This window comes from Buteo buteo, chromosome 23, assembly GCF_964188355.1.
Source record: "Buteo buteo chromosome 23, bButBut1.hap1.1, whole genome shotgun sequence".
In the NCBI taxonomy this organism is placed as follows: Eukaryota; Metazoa; Chordata; class Aves; order Accipitriformes; family Accipitridae; genus Buteo; species Buteo buteo.
In genome coordinates this window covers 13,400,419-13,425,706 of record NC_134193.1, presented here as the reverse complement: position 1 = coordinate 13,425,706, position 25,288 = coordinate 13,400,419, and the positions used below count along the sequence as shown (strand labels likewise).

At 45.3% G+C, this 25,288-nt stretch overlaps 1 protein-coding gene across 1 annotated transcript in view; it reads right to left on the bottom strand.

Annotated features, from left to right (window-relative positions):
- The window catches only part of CACNA1B (calcium voltage-gated channel subunit alpha1 B), a 310,121-nt gene that overhangs the window by 37,182 nt on the left and 247,651 nt on the right, over positions 1 to 25,288 (bottom strand). The window contains 10 exon segments of the mRNA XM_075054744.1: positions 1,076 to 1,226; positions 3,106 to 3,197; positions 3,872 to 3,937; positions 8,380 to 8,496; positions 18,654 to 18,746; positions 18,905 to 19,015; positions 19,867 to 20,031; positions 21,594 to 21,795; positions 22,697 to 22,834; positions 23,983 to 24,143. Of these exon segments, the coding sequence (XP_074910845.1) occupies positions 1,076 to 1,226; positions 3,106 to 3,197; positions 3,872 to 3,937; positions 8,380 to 8,496; positions 18,654 to 18,746; positions 18,905 to 19,015; positions 19,867 to 20,031; positions 21,594 to 21,795; positions 22,697 to 22,834; positions 23,983 to 24,143 (1,296 nt within the window).

The window sequence follows — 25,288 nt, the reverse complement described above, 5'->3', positions numbered from 1 at the left end:
GTGCTGTTGTGTTTTTTTTAAAGAAAAAGCTTTAGGAACAATAATGCACTTGAAAATAACAATGAGAATGTCTGAGGTTGGGTTAGGGATTTGTACAAGGGAAAAAATTTGCTTTAAAATACAGGGTGCTGAAGGAATCAGTAAATGGAGCATTAACTTTGTATAAGCTTTCAGGGCTCCATGTTTTTTTAATGCAGAAGAAATAAACCACAGGATGTCAAAGGGGCAACAGCAGTCAGACAAAGGATCTCAGTAGGGGCCATTGAAGTTGGTCTATCTATACCCAGCATCAAACTGCCACGTGTACCTCTTTTTCCTGGTTAAAGGTTTCTGATGATAGCAGGGATTAGCTGCACAAAGCATCAAATCTTATATTTTAAAGCAAACCATGGAACTGAACGTAGGCTTGATACGTTGCTTTTTGGTACATTTCAGAGCCGTGACTTTTATCTCTTCCTGCTTGAAGTTTAATTGGGTCCCTGTCCCTGGTTTTCCATTCCTCTGTCCCAGTGGTACAGGAAAGTGAACCAAACCTATTAAAGCTTAGACCCAGCCTCGTATGATGGCCACAGGCATGAATCAAGTATAACAGCTCTGTGTACTTTCATGTCTAAAGCTTTCCTGGCACCATTGCAGAAGAAAATATCATTGCATTTATTTGACAAACAAAACAAAACACAAGGCATCAAATGAGTGTGATGCTCCCAACTGCCTGCTGCAAGCACTTCTGAACCAATGTTATCCTGGCCATTCTCACTCTGCCCTCCTCAATCCCCTTCTTCAAAGTACCATGTTACAAATCAGGACAAAACAGATTAATTCTTAATTCCAAATATTAGACCCCCCTAAGAGAAAAAGATAAAAACCTTCCTTTTAAACTCATGACTAAATGGTCTCTTTGGGGATTAAAGGGGTTTTATCACCAGGGTGATAAATGGGTTTTAGTGAAATTGTCTTGTAATGTTGTATAAATCATAATTAGGGAGAAGGAGGAAGCAAGGGGGTAGGGAGGGAAGGACTTGGGGGGGGAACCACACCAGCACCTCACCTTTGGGAGAGATTGGGACCGACTTACCAGGAAGGAGCACAGGAAGATGAATGACACAAAGTAGAAGTAGGCAAAATCGCTGCCACATTCATTTTTGGTGAGGCCGGAGAGCGGGTCGCAGGCTCTGTTACTCAGGCATGACAGCATGATCTCGTGCCAGGCTTCCCCTGTGGCACTCCTGCAGACAGAGAGGGCAGAGGTGAGCTTATCCTACCCCCTCCCCATTACAGACCCAGGGGGGCATCCACCTTGCAGTATTACTGTGCCCAATTAACTAAATTAATTAGGTGGAAGTTTGTGTCCAGGTAGAGAGACTTACATTAGGAATTTGAACTACCAGCCTGCTGACACAAAAAAGAAAGGAGAAACAACTTTTCCCTCTGTTACAGGGGAGTAAAAGAAACCGAACAGTCTCAGGTAGCCTAAGTGTTATTGGTTTTACGGAGAATAAAACCGGATTGATTTAAACAAGTCCAGTGCAAATGTAAGTAAACAGAGTTTAGATTGTTCCTTTTTGAAGCAACTAACATTTCTGTACTAGTGCTGGCTGTAAACCCAATGGAGATGATGGGAAATGAAACCAGGCTTCTCCACTTGAATCTCTTATTTCCTTTATCAGGCAGCTACAGAAATACCAGGATGGTCTGGTTGGTCATAATGACTTGGGTCCCTTTTTCATGACAGTCTCCTGGGTTTTCTTCATCATTTCTCTCCTCCCCCTCTAACTTCTACTATATGGAGAAAAATAGCCAAAAGGAAAAACTTTGGAGTCCCAGAGGGTCTGTCCTCAAAATAAACCACCCTCTGCAACATGCACACCTGGATCGGAAGCCGGCAGATCCCCGTGTTTGCTTCCTCTGACTTCCTACATAACCTCAGATTTTCCCTCTATAATTTCTGCACCACACTCAGAGGTGCTTTGAGGGACATCCCTCCACAGCACCACAAACAGCCCGTCTTGTTGCAGTGTTGTTCACAGCCATGCTAATTTGTACACAGAGCCAGCTCACAAGCCTTCCTCCTGATCTTTGAGAAAACTTGATGCTCAATGTGAACTGAAATAGCTTCCAGGCTACTCTGAATTATACAGCAGATTCCCCCACTGGTTGCATTGAATCCTGAAGCCCCATTCCCTTGTGCAGAAACCTGCTCTCCCATCGGGGTCCTGCTGCCTCTGCCCCTTCTGTCCCACTGCAGCTGCCGCGTGGGTCTGGAAAGGGACCAAGAGGTCTGGACATGAGACCAAATAATTATCCAGTTTTATTAAAATTCAGAATTTTGAGTCAAGTGATTATTCTGAGCTAGAGAGGGCTAATTTCATTTCCGTCTGGCTTCACAGAAACTATGCAAACCAAATCCCAGGCAAGATATCCAGTTACAAGCGCCACATAATCTGCCGAGCCTCGGCATGGCTGGCAGCTGCTTGTGGGGCCAGAGCAGTTATTAACCACTGTGTCTCCACACAACACGGCGCACATCCAGATAAGTGAAATCTTCCCCAAGCTGCTCTGATTTGGAGCAGGGCCTGCACTTCATTTCTGCCGGGTCTGAAAATGAAAATCTGACATTTTATTGATTTTTTTTTTCTTTGGAAAAAGCTTAGTTTCCAGGCAGAATGAACCCAGATGGAAACACTTTCACTCTGAAGCAGAGGTGGCATTGATGTATGAAGTGTTAACTTGTTGGTAATGCAAAAATGACCAATGAAAGGAATTCCCACTTTAAAAAAAAAAAAAAGTAAGCTTCGTGACAGGAAGCACATCAATCAGTTAAACCAGGCGGGTTCTGTCTCACGTTAAGCTTCTGCCTGAGTTGAAGTGGAGTGTCACAGCACTGGGTGTCACTTTGTGGAGATGCTGGTGTGTTGAATCAGATCTGTCATACTGGGACATGTGCCAGGCCAACCTTTAATGCCGAGAAGGAGGAAGCAGGAACGGATACTTTACTCCAAATACCTTGCTTAGAGATGCCTAAGTCTCAGCAGCTAAACTAGCACATACAAAACCAAAGGCTTATTTTATTTTTCATGTGTGAGTTGTATGGTATTTTATACTCACCTGAACAGAAGCATCAGGGCTTGGAGGAAGGTACGGAAGTTATTGTGTCGATTAATGGAGGTTTCATCATCTAGCGCAATGTTTCCGAACACCTGCCACAGAAAACAGAAGCGATTCAGGCCAAACACATCCTCATGTGGACATTATCAATAAAGCTAGATCAAGTGGAGTTGGAAGAAGAGGCAGGAAAATAATTTGTCCCGGTTTAAGGAATCTCAAAAGCTAGACTAATTTCTGTGCTGAACGGGGAGATAAAAATGTGTTGTGGAGATCAAATGGGGAAAAAAACAAGGTTAATGTGCTTCGTCTTCACACAGACCCAACACCCAAGTTCAGCTCCGTCCCAGGCCAAGAAAACTTTCTCATTTGTTTTCAGAAAGGTGCAGCGCCCGAGCTGCTCCCTGCTCTCAGCCTCTTGACATGCCCGTACCCAGAGGAAGGGACATGCCCTGCCCACGGGAGACACGGCTACCCACCACCGCCTCCAGAGATGCTGTGCTGCAGGCTGCTCACCCGCAGCTGGTTTGCCTGCCCACTCTCTCCCTTTGTACACCCAGGGCCACATTCAACACAAGACCTGGCAATAAGGGTAGAACAAGCGGCCTTTTTTTGCACTTTTCATTTTTCTGACACCAGACAGGAAGAGCCTTTCGCCTCATCCTGGTCAGTTGTTGATCCTGCTGCGGAGGCAATAACCCATTTGCACCCTGAACCAGCAGGACAAAAGCAAACTACGCAGGATCAGTATTAAAGCTAAAATTTTTACCTGCATGCCAATAATGGCATAGATGAAGAAGAGCATTGCAATGAGGAGACATACATAAGGCAAGGCCTGTGGAAAAGGAGAAGGTGGTATTAATGACAGCAAATGCGTATGTCAGCCAGTAGCATTTAATTCCTGGGCAACACTGTATTTTGTGGCATTTGTCCTTCAGATGAAGGAACTGGGAAGAGAATATGAACAATTTTGGCAGCCTTTAGAAGACAAAGCCCTGGAGCCAGATATTCATTGATCACAAAAGAGTCTGGGCTTTCCAAGGGCTCTCTATACATCCTTGCAAGCAGATAAGCAGTAAGCAGGGGAAACACAATAAGAAGCTCTGCAGCAAATACTGGAGCTACTGGCAGGCACTGGCACTTTCTATGCATAATTGTACGAGCATTAATTTTTAATGACCTTGCTGTAAATTTAGTACGAGAAAAAAATATACATCCAAGAAACAAATTCCTGCTCTGAAACAAGCACAGACTGCAATTCCAGGAGGAGAAAAAGATTCTGAGTTTTAGCAAGAAATCAGTGAAGGCTACAATGTAATTATGTCACCCAAGCTGAAAGTAATAGCTACTTTCCACTCAAGCTAAACGAAGAGGTAATTAACGCCTCTTAATTAGTAATAGCTGAAAAAATGAGAAGTCTTGCCCTAAAACTAGACCATGTGATGCTCGGGGCAGGAGAGGGGTTATGCAGCCCATGGGGAGCCCAATAGGAAACACAGGACAAAGGGCTGATATGGTTTCTGCTGGATACCTTTGCACAAGGGACAAGGACCGAGAGCTCAGTGCTGGGGGAAAGAGAGACAAGCAGCTCCCCATGCAGCCCAGGAACAGTCCTGGCTCTGCTTCAGGGGCAGCACTCTGCACACACACTTTGGAAAGGGTTGGGTTTATACTGAAAAGGGCCTTGGCTGAGCCCCTCTCCCAAGATCCAGCCAAGACTACACAGTCCAAGGACAGTCTCCTGAGTGGGAACATCTTACACATGCAGACCCCACATCTCAGCCTCTGGTAGAGGCTCTCCTGGCTGCAGGATTCCTCATGAGTTACAAGGTGAGATCAGCAGCCACACCACCTCCATCCACCCTCAAGGAAAACACGACCTAACAAATCTAAGGCACTGCAACCCCCCAGATCGCAGTCCCTTTCCATTAGCTGCTTGACAGCTGGGTGAAAGCATAACACAGAAGTTGAGTGCGAGAGCACCAGCTGCCTGTCGGGTGTCTCCCAAAGGGACATACAGTGTAATACAACACTCACTCCAACCCCTGGCTGGGGGGTAACAGCACAGATGCCTGCAGTTCTTCTCCAGGTTGCTTGTAGAAAGAAGCAATTGCTATGTTCCCAGCTTCACCCTCCAAAAAGGTTTTGCCTCTATACCCTAAAAGGTCTAATAGAAACTTGCCTCCCAACCAGCTCTGGTGCAGAGCAATAGCCGCATTCAAGCTCTGCTGACACCAGTTCTGAATCCCAGTTCTCTTGCAGCCAGCACGGGGCTGGCCAGCACTCCCAGGCCAGTGTGGGCAGAGCCACCCGGCATCTCTCTCCACTGCAGGACAGAAATGTCTTTCTTCTCTTAAAAAGTCTTCTATTTTTGGAGAGAGCATACTCCTCCACGCAGTTTTATCACCTAAAATAACCTCTCTGCATCATTTTGACTCAGACACCATGTTGTATTTGAAAGCGCAGCTAAAGCAAAAGAAACCGGTTGCTCTGCATCCCACCGCACTCTGCGTCATTTAATACCAGTTGCCACCATAACACCTTCCAGAAAGCACCATGCAAAATACCCTGACATTGCACCGACCTGCAGGCAAGCTCCCCTGAACTTGTGACAGCACCCAGGACGTAAGCTATCACCCACAGACCTCAGAGCTCAGCCCAGAAGAAGGTGAGACACTGTGCAAAGCCGGAGGTATGGTCCCTAGGCTCGCCAAGCCACCCACCACATGCACAGGCAGTGCTCAGGAGCGTGGCACCCTGCCAGCAAGCAGGAGATGAAGTTTGCTGGCTGCGGCCGTGAGCTAGTGAACAGATCTGTCTTCTGCTGCTCCCTGACCTCCTTGTGCTTTGCTTTCCCACATCACCTCTCTACTTATATTTCTCTGAAAGTCCTGTGAGATGCCCAGAGCCAGGGAGGTCAAGTGCTTTCTGGGAGAGGGCCTGTGTCTGAATGGACTGGGGGTCTGCACCCTGCAGCTGCACAGTCAATAAATACTGGTGCATTAGAGCTCAGTGTCAGTGCTACAAATCCTGATTTCAGATTAGATGATCTCTCTGCACTGCAGGATATGAACATGCCCCATAACCAGGGTTAAAACACAACAACCTGTTGAAATGGGCTGCAAACCAGCTGAGAGCTGTTAAAAATAACCAGCTTTGGGGTATGTGGGCTCCTATTTAGATCTGGAAAACAGCTAACTTGAAGCTAAGCACAAGTTGAGAATGAAGCTGCTGTAAGGCAGCTGAGGGTCAGAAGAGCCATATCCAGCTGCTGTGGCCAGTCACCCCTGCGCCACAATGGACCAGCTGCCACGATGTGCTGAGGCTTGCTCGGAGGGAAGGACAGGGGTAAAGGAAACCAGGCAAAGCAACTGTCTCAACTGTCAGCCTGACCTCGGTACCAGGGAAGATCATGGAACAGTTTGTCTTGAGAGTGCTCACATGGCACGTGCAGGACAACCAGGGGATCAGGGCCAGTCAGCATGGGTTCATGAAAGGTAGGTCCTGCTTGACCAACCTGATCTCCTTCTATGACCAGGTGACCTGCCTAGTGGATGAGGGAAAGGCTGTGGATGTTGTCTACCTCGACTTCAGCAAGGCCTTTGACACTGTCTCTCATGGCATACTCCTTGAGAAGCTGGTGTCTCGTGGCCTGGACAAGTGTACTCTTCACTGGGTGAAAAACTGGCTGGATGGACAAGCCCAGAGGGTTGTGGTGAATGGGGTGAAATCCAGTTGGTGGCGGGTCACAAGTGGTGTTCCCCAGGGCTCGGTGTTGGGCCCCGTTCTGTTTCATATCTTTATCAATGATCTGGACGAGGGGATCAAGTGCACCCTCAGCAAGTTTGCAGATGACACCAAGTTGGGAGGGAGGGTTGATCTGCTCGAGGGTAGGAAGGGTCTACAGAGGGATCTGGACAGGCTGGATGAATGGGCTGAGGCCAACTGTATGAGGTTCAACAAGGCCAAGTGCTGGGTCCTGCGCTTGGGTCACAGTGACCCCACGCAGCGCTACAGGCTTGGGGAAGAGTGGCTGGAAAGGTGCCCGGCAGAGAAAGACCTGGGGGTGCTGGTTGACATCCAGCTGAAGATGAGCCAGCAGTGTGGTCAAGAAGGCCAACGGCATCCTGGCCTGTGTCAGAAATAGTGTGGCCAGCAGGAGCAGAGAAGTGATTGTTCCCCTGTACTCGGCACCGGTGAGGTCGCACCTTGAGTCCTGTGTTCAGTTTTGGGCCCCTCACTACAGGAAAGACATTGAGGTGCTGGAGCGTGTCCAGAGAAGGGCAACCAAGTTGGTGAGGGGCCTGGAGCACAAGTCTTATGAGGAGCAGCTGAGGGAGCTGGGGCTGTTTGGTCTGGAGAAAAGGAGGCTGAGGGGAGACCTTATCGCTCCCGACAACTACCTGAAAGGAGGTTGTAGTGAGGTGGGTGCTGGTCTCTTCTGTCAGGTGGCTGGAGATAGGACAAGAGGAAATGGCCTCAAGTTGTGGCAGGGGAGGTTTGGGTTGGATATTAGGAAAAAATTGCTTTACTGAAAGGGTTGTCAGACATTGGAATAGGCTGCCCAGGGAAGTGGTTGGGTCACCATCCCTGGAGGTATTCAAAAAGCACGTAGACGGGGTACTCCATAACATGGTTGGGCATGGATGATGGTTGGACTCGATGATCTTGAAGGTCTTTTCCAACCTAAATGATTCTATGATTCTATGATTCTAGAACAAAAACTTGTTTTTGTAATCCTCCACGACATGAAAACACAGCCCTGTGTTATACAGCTTCACAGTTTGTATTACCAAAATGCAGTGGTTTGGGTCTCACCTCAAGATTCTACCAAGACTGAAACCTGGTGAAAGCAATTTAACCATACACTTGCTGCAGACAAATAGGCAAATAGCAGGCATGAAGGCACTTACTAGTCAGACTACTGTTTCCTTATGCGAATACTCGAGTCTCAAGACTTTGCCATAGGGATTTTGTAGTAGTTTCAAGGGCAACATGAGCTTTGCACACTTGCTGCAAGCCTGTATCAGTAGCCACCCAGCTTCCAGATTCACCTTCCAAAACATTCAGGACATGCAGTGTTCAGGGGATGTTCAGCGCAAATCAGTTAGCTTTTCTGCAGAATTAATATTCCTGTAATTGCTTTGTAGAGGTGCAGAGAGGCTGTTCCCTTGGCAAGAGGAAGCTCTTTGATACTCAATGGAGGATGCTACAGACGTGCCAAGCATTACCATCTCCCTGTGTCTCTTCCCTGCCTCCCACCTGCCTAACACTCACCTTAAAAGACTGCACAAATGTCCAGAGCAAGATGCGGATAGTGTAACCCTGGCGAAGGAGCTTGATAAGTCTCGCTGCCCTGAAGAGCCGCAGGAAGCTGAGGTTGATGAAGTTGTCCTGTGGAAAGTAAAGGTTTTGTGTCCTTCAGAAATTAACGCGATTAGAAACCACAGCCCGCAAAAAAGAAATTAAAATTACCAGCTTCACGATCTAAGCAGCAAATCGGCCACCAGAAAACCTTCCAAAAGAAACATTCGTCAGTGCAGATCACTCCACATGCAGCAAGTATGAGAAAATCCCTCTCCACAAGAGCCCTCCCCTCTGCCACTGGGTCAATGATAGAAAAGGAAAAGGCCCTTTCACGCTGTCCATGGAGGTCTTGTTTTCTTTGAGTCAGGCAGATTTTCTCCCCCTAAAGACTCAGGGAGAGGTAATGGTGCCACATTATCATTTTGTAAAGAATGAGGTTGTTTTGAAGTCTTGGTCAGCTCACTTTCTACAATCAATTGAACTTAAGCCAAGACAGTTGCAAGGGACTGCGTACATAGCCTCTACTGAAACAAAGAAAGGCATTGTCCAGTGAAGAATAAAACATCCTTGAAAGAAAGAGGATGTTTTCTAACCTGGAGGTTTTAAACGTTTATACAACATGTGACTGGACAGGCTCGTCAAGGAGAAATTGCACCAGCAAGACTGTTTGGAAGATGGATCAATGGCAGCAAATCAATTGGGGAGGTTGAGTGTTCAACAGCAGGAGGGTGCCTTAGGAACCTGCTGCTTTTTTAAATTATTATTAAACGTGCCTTTGCAGGTGGATCAAAGAACTGCTGGAGACAGATTCTGATTTCCATTTGTTTTGTATGATTCTCCCCACCCCGCAACCCATTTTTTCTTTCCTTCAGGGAAAAGAGGTTTCTTGCCCCAATGAGCTAATCTAGAGAGGGTTCTTTCCAAAACAAAACATGCAAAGCCAGATCCCTCTTGCCCTCCTATTTTAAGGAGATGAAATATATCCCCCCCCTTTCCGTACTGATTCCAATTCACTTATTTGTGAATCTCTGTTCACAGCCACTTATTTGACTGAGTTAGCTAAAGAGAGAAAGCATCCCACTTCAAACTATCAAGCAGTGGAGTGGAAAATATAATTATAAGGAGCTCTTGGTGGTAAAGATGAGCAAAAATAGTCTTTCCCTTGTATTACTGTTTTACCAGAAGACATCCAGTCATATTGAACTGACCCATGTTTCTTGCTCATTTGGCTACAGAGCTCATGCTGAATTTGGGGGGCTTGTTGGATCTATTCATTTATTTAAATGCCAGCTCAGTTTTGGGGCCATTAGCATTGCATTCCACCAATCCCATCAAAGAGTTCAAGAAATCAGTCTCAGGCATGCACTCGGTTTCTCTCATGTTAAAAATGCAAGCAGCTCAGAGTTAGGCACAGACCATATATCAGACTCAATCCTCAAATAAAGAGAAAAGAGAAAAGCACAGGTATGTTCAATGAAAGAGCAGACAACACTGAGCTCATTCAAGTCAGCAACAGAAATCAGCCCTGGCAGGCAAAACATAAGCGAGGATTCCCCTGGGTTGTTCTAGGTCCGTAAAACAGGCACTAAAAATTCAGTGCTTGTCTCTTGGCCTCAGCTCCTTACATCACTTACGTTCCTTTCACAAAATACTGGCTGGACTCACCTTAGCAGGTAAGGGCCATATAAGACCGAAGGGGCAGAGATGGATCACGGCTGGGTAACTGGGTGCCATCACTAATCTGGTCCCTAGTAACCTGTTCCCCCCGTGCTGGCTGTGGTGCCAGCTGATACACCTCCACAGAGCAGCTGCAATGGGTTTCAGCACGGGGCAAAGGTTTAACCCAGAGCCCGATTTAATCACGGAATGTCTCCCCACCAGTGGGAACTGGAGCAGACCTTATGTGTAACGTTTGTGGCACGTGGGCATCAGGCCTGCAAGTCTTTATTCCCTTCAGAGCAATGCTCAAGCCAGGTCTTTCCTGTGCACAAGCTTAACCCTCCTCCAAGGAGCACATGCACAGGCAGGGTCTGCAGCATCCCTCTCTGCATATGAACCTGTCTTACTTCCCTCTTCTCACATTACTGCAGCTTAACAGCAATAACATTGTTTTGCTCAGACTTTGCTATAATCTTATAATCACAGCTGACACCATGCTTAACATCTGCTTTGGTCTGGGCTGACTGTAATGTCACACTTAGCACAAGCTATCCCTGTGCTACATGAGGCTTTATACAGGATAGTCTGTATACACACAATACGAAACAGGGGGCTCAAAACTGTGCAGTTATGTCTATAACCCCCCACTCCCTGGGATTTGGAGGGACAAACAGTCCATAACCCCTTTTTTTTTTTCCAGCCCCAATCCTCCCCTGTTTGACTCATGCACTGCCATTTCCTAAAGCGCAGCGAAAGTCTCAGCTCTGCAGAGAATCACTTACAACCCAGGAAAATCCACCGTCACCAACATTAGCAGACCATTCGAAGGACCGTTCTCTGCGCTGTTTGTAGCAGGGCAAAATTACACACGCTTGTGATGGATGGAAGGGTTCCGCGTGTGTAACCCTCAGCACAGCACGTAGAAAACCTGTCCTTCAACACCTCAACTGTCCAGGCAGGTATTAGAATTGCATGCAGTTAAAGGGGAAACTCCACATTGCAATATTTCTTGTGTATAACAGTGGTTTGCATCAATTCTCCTCCCACTTAGCCACCTTTGTAACATGACACACATATGATCATCTTCTGGGTTATCAAGGCCTTTCTTTCCAGGTTTTTTTTTTTGCTTTTCTGTTGCACAGATGCTAAAGGCTGACTGATGCTCACAAGAGCACCATAGCTTTATGATTTTACGATCCACCTGAGGACTAGCAAATTATGTTTGAAAAACATTTCCCCTGGCCTGTCACTATTTTCCTACAAGAGGGAGCTCTGGTAATGAAGACATCCACCACCCGCCAGGCCCTGGGGGTCTGGGCACAGCCGGGCACAGCCACCGCTTCCCAAGACAGGAGCATGATGGAAGCCCAGCTGAGAGATGCATCCCTGGAGCAAACTGCAAAGCAGGAGGAAAACAGAGAGAACATATACCACAGGTAAAGAACTGGCCTTGATTGCTGTCCCACCACAGGCATCCTGCTCTTTTACCCTTTCTTAGGGTATTTTCCATTCTGAAAAGTAGAAAATCCATGAAGAATAGGGCGTACAGCCATTGCCTGGATCTGTTCCTCCAGCATCTTCAGCAGCAGAGTGGTTTCCTCCCCAGCACAGGAGCTCTGCCCACTGTCCGCAGGGATGCAGAATGAGCTCCATTCTGTACACCAGTGGCAAAGCACCAGCTCAATGGATTTAGTGTTTTGGATTTTTAAGCTTGCAGTAAGAATATGAGGTTTTTATGCCACAGCTGGACATACTCTGCAGGATTTAGTGAAGGAGGTAACGTTATGCTGCCACAAAGCAATAAATCTAGCAGAAGTTGAGCTGTTCATCCCTGCTTCTTCCTGCAGCCCAGTTGCAGAACACAACAAACCCCTGGACCTGAAACTTCAGATTTCTGTCCTCAAAATGAAGGGCTCACCAAAAGCTGCAAAGAGCTGTGGGAAGAAGAATCCAACCAAGCCAAGAATGGGATCACTCAGGAAGCTTCGGCAGTTCTTCTCATCTGGCATCAACAAGAATTAACCTCTTCTGCTAAGGAACTACTGTCAAGGAAATGGCTGTGTTCCCACTTAAATGCCTGCAGCATCGCCAGTACTGAAGAAGAGTTCCTGAATCTTGCATAGGGTCTTGGCTTCCTCTGAAGCTTGGGGAGAACCCTTGCTGATTTCTAGAAGTCAAAGATTTTTGCCACACTTGTCTGTGTCTTGGGGAATCTGCCATTACAGGCATATCATATCATATATCATATCATATCTCCTTTCATCCTGAGCCAGAAACACTAGAAAAATGATTTTATGTATGTGATGCCCAGATCTCTCCTCGTTCCCTACTACCTTTCCACTTTGGTGCTTCTGCTGTAGTCACTGTAGGCTCCCATCATCAGCAGTGGAAGGAAGATGGCAGCTCCAGAGGACAACTTGGTGCTCCAGAGATGTAACTTGGATGTCGAGTGATGGAAGGAGCCTGGACCTGCACATATGACCATAGAGACTGCAATCCTAACAAACTGCAGGATGAGCATTTAAATCTTTAACCTGCAATGTGGACAGCAACAAGGCCAAAATTTGGCCAAATGGAGATAAGCTGATTTTTTTTCAGTATTTTTGATGTGCACAGCTGATGCCAGAGCACACACTTGTGCTTCCTGGGCCAGGGGTGCAGAAGGCAAAGTCTCCAAAGACATCCTCACAGATCATTTGTAATGGTTCCAGCCACCGCAGCACACACAGAGAATTCCCGTATCAGATTGTACTAGGCAAACTTTTAACTTATACATTGTTGTTTTCTTCTTTGCTGCCTCCTAGCAGAAAATGCCCTTCTGTGCCCCTCAGTGAAGGATGCATGAAGCCTATTTGCAGTCTGTCATGAAGATTCATGCCAATTTGTTTCTTAACAGCAACTGTGCAACAGGAAGTCTAGATGTCAACACAGAGCCAAGAGCTGCTGTCAGGTGGCCAAGCAAGTATTTTTTATAAGATTATGGTCTTGTTTGTGTTATTAACCATAGCCAAGATAATTAAGAATGGAAGAATACATTTATGTTTTAGATTGTATTTTTCTTTATTCACCCTCTTTTGCTTAATTTATGATTTTCAAAGATGAAGACCAGTATTTCCAAAGGCATCTTTGGAATCAGGCACTAAATTCCCAGTGGGACCTGGTTCAGCCCTGTTCATAGCATGGCTTATGCATTTTACTTGAGATAGTTGCTTTTGCATCCAGGGACTCTGTGTCCACTGTGGTGGCAAAATGCTTCTATATGCTGGTATCACAAAGAATTTTCAAAGTTGAATAAAAATCACTCTTTCCTATGACTTCTCTTTTGATTTGCAGGAAGCAAGTCTGTAATCACTTCAATAATTTTTTTGCCTTAAAATACAGCGTAAACCATGGGCTTAAAATACCTGTAAGGCAGTTCTCTTAAATGTACTGCTTCCCTTTGCAGAAAGCTCAATGCATCTCATGATAAAAGAAAACAAAACCAGTTTCTGAGAACTGAATTTGGTACCACCACTTACACAATGAAGGGTTCCCCAGCCAGCCAATCTTCTCTACTCCAGGTCATCCAGAAGCATCCTTCCCTCCTATTCTCACTCAATTTTCCACCAAAATAAAGCAAGTGTCAGTCTCCCCTTTATCATTCTCAGGTGTAACAAACAGCGGAGAACAGGCTATTGGTAACTGCATTTGCCTCACGTCACCAATTAGCCAAGGGGAAGAAGATGCAGAACAGAAGCCAGTTTTGAGGCACGCTGCAGTGAGGCTTTTTCACCAGTGCAATCGGAAATCTCATCAAAACGAATTAAATTAAAGAAAAACGAGAGAAAATAAAAGCAGAGAATTTAAATAATTGTTTAAATTCAATGAAACCAACCGTGTCCTATATGTGATGTTTTCATGGATGGATATTTGCAAGTTTATTTACAAATTTATTTTTTTGAGCAGCAGGTGCACAACATACAGACGGAGACATGGTTTTCGCATTGTATGTTGATTGGATGGCGTGATTCAGCAGGTAGATAAGGAAAATAAAGAACAAAACAGGAAACAAAAGAGAAAATGAGTAATCAGGACAAGCAAAAAAGGAAACTCTGAAAATTTCACTGGAAAAAAACTGTTGGGCTTTTGGGGGTGTTATTTTATGATAATTATATAAATAAAAATGCTTCAAACCAAAACAGATTCTGAGATCCTAAAGGTAACACAGACAGTGCAGTAGTTATTTGCATTTCATTTTGTAATGCAAATTGGGAGACAATTCACAAACACTTCTCAGCATGTTTTTTATATTTCCAGGCATAGAAATGGATGTCAGTTTGCCATACACCCATTTGGCCTCCTGAGGCCAGCTGTGTCAGCAAGGACACCTTCTCCTTAATGCCACCTATTTTACCTCAATTACTGAGAGGGTAAAAAACTGACATACGTGTTTTTGCCTAAGGAAATAAAAAAATATATATATTCCACTGCATTCACAAAGTAAATTACATATGACATGACTAGAAAATTAAAATAAAGCAATTAATCAACACATTTCTTTTCCTTTTATCTTTACTTTTCATTGGTTTAAAAGTACCGATGCAGCAAGGCTGGTGGAAGCTCAGTCTCTCAAGATGAGACCGCCCAGGTGAGCAGGTTTATTTACCTTGGAGAACACTTATAGCTGGAAAATACAGTCATGGAGAAAAGTGGTGCTCCTGCAACTACTCGTGAGCCTGATCTCTAAGTCATACCCGGAAAGCATCCCCTCTCCACAGGGAGCTGGAGGGCTTCGTGGGTGGTTGTTAAGGGGACAGATGCAGACTGACAGTTGAGTTCACGTTGTGGCTGTCACCTGGGCTTCCCAGCCTGAGAACACCCCCCGTGTGAACGAGTAGTAACCGGGCTGAATGCACATGGAAGGACTAACGGGGGCTACCACCCAACTATCCCCGCGGCTGCCCGTCAGCCAAGGAGAGGCTGGAGCTGAGGAAGGCAGATGGAGAAGAGGTCATCCTCCGTTGGGGACACAGCTCAGAGTCATGACGAGTAAGACCTGCTCTCCTCTTTGGTTATTCTCAGCTCCGTAATGCAGTGCAGAGAGCTGCTGCACCCCTTGTCATGCACAGAGCCAGAAAGTTGAAGTGGGGTTCAGCATTAGCTACAGCATTTTGTGCAGAGTGGATGTTCATCCTGAGCCTTAGTTACTACTCTACCCTACCTGGAAATATAAAGGGTAAAGAGTGGTTGGGCAGAAGCAGTGGGATTAAAGACTCCAGGCTATATGCCTGATCTGTACTCTGCAAATGAGGCACCCACCAGTCCTTGCCTTGGTCCCTGCTGTTTGCAGACAGCATGCTCGCTATCACTGCATCAGGTTTTTCAGCCCTTTTCTACATTTTTTTAATTGGTTCTAAATACCAGAAGTATTTAAGTGACTTGGGTGTGACTCCAGTTTAACAAAACAGCAGGTTATATATTACAAAGATGGTTTGAAGTGTAACTCTTCCAGGATATACATGCATTATGCCACTTCCCAGGCAGCCAAACAGTCCTGGCATTTCCCAGGCAGCTTTGGGACCCCTTGGGTTTTCCCTGATGTGCTGTGGGTCAGAATAACACGTGCTGCAACCTATCACAGAGCCAACAAAACGGGACCGGAGCAGAGTGCTGGATCCTTCTGCTTGTTTTCCACCCCACGTGCTACAGACTGTCCTCAGGACTGGAAGGGGAGGAAGGCTTGTAGTGGCAGTGGAGCTCCTGGTACAAGACTACCTCCACCACATGCCACTGGATGAAGCAGAACGAACTGCTCCATGAAAGGCGTCCTGAAAGCTGCCATTAACAATTCTGTTATAAATGTAATCTTTGGGGCACCACTGCAAACTCCCACTCAGGTAATTAAGCAGTAATTCTGAGATCTGTGCATCACTGTCACCTTTAAGCAAACTAAGCTCCTAATGCTTCTTTAGCAAGCTGTGCACGATGCCTTTGAACTCTCAGCCCATCGTCCCTGTCTGAGGCTGAGATGGATGTGAGCGGCTTAAGGAACGTACACCAGTGGCTACAAAAGCTGTTCAGCGTGGATGAGTGTGCTGCTGCAGATGGACGCGGGCTGGAGAGAGATCAGAGAGGAGCTCTATGAAAGAAGTTTTGAAAAACAAGTCTAACAAGAAGGTGGGGAGGGACCTCTGGGCACACTCTGTCTGCAGGGGAAAGTATGTGGAAAGGAGACATGATGGCTATACAGAAATGCTGCAGAAGAGGAAGATTTAGAGAGCAGAGCTCAAATAGGTCTATGGACTGAGACAGAAGACCAAGAGGTCAGGGGCTGGAGTAGTACCAGGGGACACAGGGCTTTTATATTAAAGACATGTTTGTGAGCAGCTTTGTATTGGACACACTGCCAGGGGAAGCTGTTGAACTACATTAGAAAGTCCTCTCTAAGGTTTGACTTACTGGATCTAGTTAATCATAAACCAAAAACCTCTCCATTACCACCTGGAAGGATAATGGAAAGGTGTATAGGTGCTTGGGAACTTAACCCTATTGGAGTTTACTGACTGTTTTTAGAGGTAACTCATACTGCTCTTCAAAGGCATCCACAAATTGCTGCTATCTTTGATGCTGGAAACCAGAGAAATTACTGCAGAGTGGAAGGGTGATGCCGTCACTTCCAACACCCTCGAGGTTATTGCATCAGTACCTGCCAACTCACACAAGGGTATTTGGGAGCACATTTGCTCTCCAGCCCAAAGACCAGGAGAGGGGTGGGGAACCTCTGCCTACACACTAACTCTCCTACCCTTAATAGTTGGCCAGCAGAGCCAAGGGACAGCTGCTGCTTCCAAAAAGCTGGGTGCATGCATATACAGCCCCAGACGTGCTGTGGCTTTGCCTTAAATTCAGTGACATATCACAGCCCAACCTGATCAGTCCGTATCCAATTCCTCAGGTGCCAGACAGCCTGCCGAGGCTGGGCCACCCCCGTCAGTGCTGGAGGGAGAGGCAGTGGCCTGTTAACTGAGCAGGGACTGCTACCTGCCAAGCAGGGAACAGGCAACACTGATGGCTGCTCTCTGCCTGCAAAATAGCTGTACAAAGAAGGATTTTAATAAGAAGTGTGTGGGCTGGGTGTTGTGAAGGAAACACCTTCCTGAAGGAGAAGATGCAAATCTCAGGGAGACCACAGCCTCCCTTACCACGCCTGAGTTGGCTGTGCTGCTTTCTCCCAGTAAAAGTGGCTGAAGGAAGGGTGGAAAAGAAGCATCAGTCTGTTTGTGGCTGACTTGCTAATGTTTGCACGCATTTTCAAACCAAGGCAAAAGTTTGGGTGCCTGAGTCTGGCAAGAAAGCGTGTCCCACAACAGAGGGAGTGGAGGCAAGCATCCAGTGCCAGCCCACGGTGCGATAAATCTCATAAGCACTGAGAGAAATGGTAGTCAGACCTTGTGTTTGATCTGAGTAACTTTACCCTGGCTGTAAGCCGTGCATTGAAAACAAAAGGTTATCCAAAGTCTATGAGATAGGATTCACCAACTGTTAAATGAACGCCACTTGTGTGGGGAGTAAAGCTTTGGAGTTTTGTGTGCTTTTTTGTTCCAAGGAGGTTAGGTAATAATGTATTTTATTAGAAACGGTAATGTAGTCTTCAACACCAGCTGAACGTCCTGTAAAGAAGTCTGGGGAGCATAGTTCTTAGCGCACGTACAACACAGATCTATAAGCAAATCCCAGGGACTGAGAAAAGAAATTATGGCAGAGTTCAAATTCATCACATACAGATACAGCATCATCAGCTAAAACATGCATTGGGAGAGGAGAGGAGCAATTTGTAAATTGGATAATATCAGGCTGTCAAGGCTTGAGTTAGACATTTGCTGCCCTTATGGAAAAATCCTCTAGAATTTAATGGCAAGTTTGTACACTTCACGTAATCTACAGGACTCATTAGCAGGGAAACAGCAGTCATTGTAGGGATGGCCAACAAATCCTATGGTAAAGTTGTTTGTTGTATCAATTGCCCCACAAAGCTTTTGTGCACATAATGGAAATGCACCATGTTCCCCCAACCCAGACTGTGCAGGCTGATGAGTTTCTGGCTGTTTCTACATTCCCATCACCTCTCCCCTTCTCACTCCTCTCATCGCCTTCACTCTGCCCCGTGACCAAGATTGGGTAGAAGCCCCAAGGGACAGAAGTGTGTGTGTGCCCTGCAAAGCACCTCACACTATAAAGCAGCAGTCTTCAACAGAATTCTTTTGATCTTTTCCCTCTATTAAATTCAACAGGATTTTTCCATTAATAGGCAAAAATGGCTCAGGGTTAGAGCCATTTGCTGAATGAGACAGAGAGAGTGTTTCCTCGCAGAGTCACTAGCACTGTCGTTCTCATCACAGCTTTTTGCATGAAAGTCTTTGGAGCAGACAGCCGTGCTCATCTCCATGGAAAGAGCAGAGCTACTGGAAACAAGCTGCCAGGTCACCCAAGGACATCATCACATGATGAGTCCCAGAGGCTGCTCTAGGGAATAAGGCTGGTAGGGAGAAGGTGCAGTGTCTTGACAGGGTACAGCTTTGTTGGTAAATGAAGCAAATTGAGCAAACTGTACTTACCGCAATCTCTGTTACTAAAATATCAGTAATACTTCCCAACACTGTTACAAAATCAAAGACATTCCAGGCATCTCGGAAATAATTCTGCCAAATGAAAACACAAGGGGGATAGAGGGATCCAGGGGTTATTTTTTTTTTTTTGCAACACAGGCTTTTTTTGTTTGTTTTTAAATGCACATCATGAAATACAAGCATTTCATGTAGAGAGGAAACAGTTGAAAGTAAACGAGGAAGGCACATACCAGCACACCAAAGGCAATGATCTTCAGCACACATTCCATTGAAAACATGGATGTAAACACAATATTCAGGCATTTCAACATTTCTTCATATGCTTCTGGAGCATCATAGAACTAAACCAGGATGGAAGAAAGGCTGTTACTGGAAGATCACTTACAGAATAAAACCTTCCCAGCTGACTTGCCTGACTGCAAGACTCCTGCTCATTTTAGTGCCAGATTTTGTGCTCACTTTAAGCAAGACTGGGGGTTACAACACAGTTATTCAGTGCCACTCCAGAAGCACACTGTTGCCTACAGGCTATCCTAATGGGACAGCTGGAGATAACTCCAGGACTGGGAGACTGTTGCTGGTGCACATCTGCCTGTAAGCACAACATGGACGAGGAGAGAGGAAGGGCATTTTCAAAACTAGAGGACAAGTGTGGAACTGTGTTTCATTCCAGCAGACCCTAGGAATATGGTGATGCCTTGACTGTGCTAGCCAAGGGATAGGAGGGGATATCATCCACAACATCGAGCCACGTGCATCTCTTCCCCCTAAGCACCGTGGATCACGTCCCAGAAGCTTGACGCTGATGCAAATTTGAGTAATTTCCCTGGCACAGCTGGATTTCAAGCATCCCGAAGAAGTGACCCTGGTCTGCAGCAGGAAGCTGAGCTGGGAGCTCAGGACCCAAGAAGCCCAGTTCCCATCCCACTGGCCATATGCTGAAGGGGCTATGAGCCAAACCAGCGCTGTGCAGGGGAATCCCATTCGCAGTATCTCATCACAACTAAACCACCTCCCTTTGGGGAACAAAGGAATCCCACAAGACATCTAAAAACGACAACAGGCAAATAAGAAGTGGTGGTTGCTCCTGCCTATCCCCCTCCCAGCTCTCAGGTCGAGAGTACAAAGCCTCTCCAGCAAACACTGCATTAGCAAGCCCGAAATTGCAAAGATTCAGTAACAGCCCACTAACCTTCATCATTAGGACAATGGTATTGAGTGCAATCATGACCATGATAAAATACTCAAAGGGAGGGGACACCACAAATTTCCACATCTTGTACTGAAAAGATTGCTTGTTCTGAGGCATGTAGCGGGTCAGTGGCTTGGCACTTATGGCGAAGTCTATGCAGGCCCTCTACAAAACAAAAATGGGATGAAAAGAATACAAAAAAAAGGGCTGGCAGTCTCTATCACTCAGGATATTGTTGGGGGGGTGAGTGGAGCATTTAGTGGAGGATGGTATTTCTAAGTGTTTCTCACACATGGTGCAAGTACTGGCTACCCCTGTAAAATGCAGCACAGGATCCCCAAATCATGATCACTTTCGGACACTCACTGAAATATTAAACCCCACAACATGCCTATGGTCCCCTGCAATCCTAGGAGGCAGCCCTCCATCCCAGCCCAGCTCCCAGTAGGTCCCAATCCCTTCCCATGTAGGGAAGGGAGTTATAAATCCACAGGCTCTCTTCAGAAAATACTCTGCCAATTCCTCCTGATAAGTAAGTGCAGAAACTGGAGGATTGGTAAAGATGTTATCTGCATTTAAAAAAAAAGTATTGTGAAACTCAGGTAAGTTCTCACACACAGCAAAACCTGTAGAGCTAATAACATTTCATAAAAAGTGAACTGAACTCAACCAATAAATTATCCAACAAATATTACTGGGTGAACTCTCAAAGACCCCCTTTACTTGGCTATTTCTGTTCACATTACTATAAGTATAAAAGTTCATTAAAAATTGGTTTCTACCCACAAGAAGTTTTGATTCTGGAGCATTTTCTTATCTTTGATTTAGATAAGAATTCAAAGTCTTAATTACTGCAAAAATACTTTCTGCTCAGTTGAAAAATAAAATGGGTAAAGCATCTCTAAATATACTGCTTTATTTTGGACTTTTTGTTCATATAGACAAACAATGCATTAATTAATAATTGATTAAGAACTCATCTCTTTTCATCGAAAATCACCTTCCAGTTTCAAAATAAATGAAAAGAAATGGTTCTTGCACAACAGGTCATTGAGGCTGTGGGACCCCAGACGAAGGATGCTGCAGATGCTAAAAATCTGCATGGGTTCAGGAGGAAGCTGGATACATCCATGGAAGAAAGATACACAGATGCCACGAACTAAAGAAAAACCACGTCCAACTCAGGAGGTTCCTGAGCTGAAAATGATGGAACTTGCTAGGGCATTAAAGAAAAGCCTCATACCTGCTTGTCCTGGTCTTACACTCTTCCCAAGGCATCTACTTTCCACTGCTGTCAGGAGGACATCATCTCAGCCAGGCATAAAACCAGCCTAGTGAGAGGACCTTTCCTTTAGAGAGCCGTAGCAATTGTAGTTCAGTTTGATTTCTGATGACTGGCCTCTAAAAGGCCAAAGATTTGTCTCCTTTCACACCTACATGCTTGAGCTAATGTGCAAGCCTATCTTCGCTTTGAAGTGGAGGTGTGGTCCACAGGAACGTGTGACAGCGCTTACTAACATGTAGCATTTCGGGGGCTCTCCCTGGTTTTGTTTTTATGCAAAAGCTGAAACAGTCTGTAATTTATTTGGTCTCTATACTACACACCCTCGGGTAGTGACTGCTCTAAAGTCCCCCATGGCATGGGAGGGACGAGGAGTGGGCTTCCACCAGTATTGAGGTGCTCTGAGCCCCCAGGTGCTAAGTCCAGATTCAGAAGATACGGGTACCTCGTTTTTCTCAAGGCTGCATTCTGACATCACTTTATCTCCTTGCTCTTGGAAGGTGATGATGATTAACGCCACAAAGATGTTCACAAAGAAAAAAGGGAAGACAACAAAATACACCACGTAAAAGATAGACATTTCCATTCGGTAGCCAGGGCTGGGACCCTGTTCCTCGTAGGTAGCATCCACTGAGTGCTTCAGCACACTGCAATCAAGCGCAAAGAGAGAAGAAAAGTCAATGAAATCAGTGTGAGGCACCAATGACACCCTGGTAGTCACTCACTGGCCTTCACTCATGTGGAGGGTTTTCCACATATGCTCAGGTCAAACTCTCTCCCATCTCTATGGCTGGGAGGAGGTTTTCCTTGAGGATATTTTTAGGGAAACCCTTGCTGTTTTCACCATTCTGCAGAATGATGGAGATTTGCTACGTACAGATCCACTTATCCCCCTGGCCAAGGGGAGAGGATACAGTTAGATCTGGCTTCTCTTCTCTGGTCAACAGGGATGAAGTAAGGATGGGAAAAGAAAGGTGTTGATGACCTCCAAGTAGGGGAACACAGTGAGGGACTGGAGAAGGGAGATAGATGCTGTATGTTTTATTCTTTATTTTATGAAACAGCTGAACGTGGAGGACAGGGAAGGCCTGCCATAGAGAAACCCTGACCGTGAATTGTACTCCATGTGTCCCAGCAGAAAAATGTGCCAAAATAAAGTCATATGCTGAACAGTAAATATAATTTTGGGACTCTCATACCCACCATACTTTCAGCATAGGTCACAATACCTTTTGCCCTCATTTTCTTACATTCCCATTATCAATTTTACACCTGGGAAAGGCGTGCAAGTCCAAAAGACTGGAGCAAGCAAGCTATTAAGTACTGAAAACTGCCTAAGCATCCCTGTGCAAGCTCAGAAGAACAAGGAGTAAAATGAAGAGCCCTGCCTGCTGATTTACCCAATAATAACACAAGGGAAAGTAAAAGCTTAGCTGATAAAAGACTATTCTTATTTCACAGTTCACCTGCCATTTACATGTCCCTCAGAGCTGTGGAAAGCTGACATTACCTCCTCGATCACTGACCCCGCCAGTCCCACGTACTCACGTTGGCCACCCTTCGCCTGTGGATACAGTGAAGAGTGTGAGCAGAGCCCAGAGCACGTTGTCATAGTGGAACTCGTATTTTTTCCATTCCCTTGGCTGCGCCTCCACCTCATTTTTTTCATAATCGAGGTACTGACCCCTAGGAAAAACAGAGATTCAAACCAAATGAGAGAATTAAACCAAATCAGCCATTTCATATGAGTCACTGAGGAGCATCGAAAATCCCCAGTAACAGAGTCAGACTGTGCTATGTATTAAAGACAAATAAAGAGACAGCCCCTAGTTTGTTAACAGAAGTAAAGACCATTCTTTGAGCCATTTTGAGCCACAGGATCTGGACCTGAAGTCTAGAAATGAAAGAAACTGTAATCAGGACATTCATCCATTAGGCAAAGCCAGCAATTAACAGCATGCTGGCCCCCAGATTGTCTGACCCCACAGAAAACTGTGCTGCTTGATGGGAAAAAGTCTCTGGCTCCTACTTCAGAACTGGATCTAACTTCTAACTGGGTCCTGCTTTGAGGGGCCAAGGGACCTGGCATCTGGAGAGTTCCCCTCCAACCTACATTTTTCTATAATTACACATTTCATTCTGTAATATATCTGCTTTATTGCAAGGAAGAACTTCAGTGACAGCCTCCGTGGCTGCAGTGTGCACATGGTCCCACCAGGGATGTGCCCTGTGTTTGCAAGGTGGCAGGAGAGGGCTAACATGGGCAGACCTGGACAGTGCTGAGAATGTGGTTTGGGTGCCAAGAAAAAGGGCAAGTGAGGAAGACGCACGTTGTGGTGAGTAAAGCACCTTGGCAGTCTGCTGTAAAGGTCAAAGCAGGACAGGGTTTTTAAGATATTCAAATACTGACCCCTTTTCTAGCTAATTAGGAGCTCTTTAACTTCCTACTGACTCACTTCTGATTATTTATTCATTATGTTTTCCTAATTCATACGAGCCCTAAGAACAAAGGCAGCAGGTAGAAAAAGGAGTCACACCATCTCTTCAAAAACCCTTTACCTTAAAATCATACTTAGCCCTCCCTGGGAAAAGGAGCCTGCTCCCCCGTATCATTAAGCATTTGCTAGATCAGACCCAAGAATGATGCAGCTCTTAAAACAACAAAAGGCAAAATTCATCTTTAGGGTAAATGTGCTGAAGCATTGCTCTTCCTTAGAGGAGACTCATCAAGCTCAGCAGATACCTGACTGATGCAGCTCTGGGACAGTCAAGGGACCTGCTGCTGTCAGAGGAAAGTCGGGCTCCCCACCGACAGCCCCTGCCCCTGGCCATACCTGCAGTCCTTCTCCAGCTCCTTCGACTCATCGGTGCAGTAGAAGAATCTGCCTTTGAAGAGCTGCACAGCAATGACGGCAAAAATGAACATGAAGAGCATGTAAACTATGAGGATATTGAGGACATTCTTCAGGGAATTCACCACGCAGTCAAAGACAGCCTGGGGATGGAGTAGAACAATGTTAAGGGGTTGAAAGAAAAGAAAAATGCATCTAACATCTTGGCATCTAGCATCTAACTACACTTGGAAGTAATTACCCAACCTACAACCCATGGATGGTTTCATGGACTAGCACACCAAGTGTTGGACCAAAAGTCATGCTCCAGCTGTGAGAGATAATGCCGACTTCCTACATCTCCTGCTTTCTCAATGAGTTTGGCTGTGCCACTGAATTTTCTGGTGCTGTCCGTAAAATTTATAAAGATAATTGCAGCTCGTTGAGATAAATAGTAGTCCTCAGCAAATACTTCCATGGCCAATTATGAAATGAAAAACGTACTTGTGTTTAATTTATTCCCAGTGGATAGGTAAAAACTCATCAAATGTGTTGCTCGTTGACCATCATTTGAACTGTTTGAATAATAAGAAAAATATACCAGACACAAAACAACCAAATGCTTCAAATAATATTTTTCTAGTGAACTGTCTATCAAAAGTAAGTGTGACTAATCTAGTCAGCATATGTCAGTTCTGAACTCCCTGCAAAGAACTTCTCAGATACGTTTATTATTTGGTTATTAGTCACTGATTCATTGTTACAAGTAATTTGCAGTTTAATTTTAGTCTAAGTTTGTCATAATAATATAAATTGAACAGTCCTACTGCTGAAGCGTGGGGTTTGTACAATACTGTTTCTGTTTCTCTGAATGGAAGTGAATAATTCACAAAATTACTCTCATGATGCAACCCAGAAATCCTGAATTAAAACACTGGAAATATCTCTAATCATCCCATTAATCTTGCTGATTGTTGCACACAACATCACATCCAGGAAAAAAATAATTGAAAGAACTTTGAAGACAAACCATATGAATATGACTTCTGCTTCACATAAAGAGTTCTGAATACTTCTTTAGAGGTGGTAAAATTACTCTGTAAAATGGCTTGAAAATAAGGAAGACATTCAATAAAAAGCAAGCATTCAGTCCTGCTGTAGGACTGAGCTACTGTCGTCTGTTTTATGACCTAAGAGCTGTACATTTCAAATTTCTAAACAAATAAAGACCATTTTCTACACTGTTCAACATTACTCTTACTTATCATTTGAGGTAAATTTAGTATGCATAAAAATGCATAAAATCAAA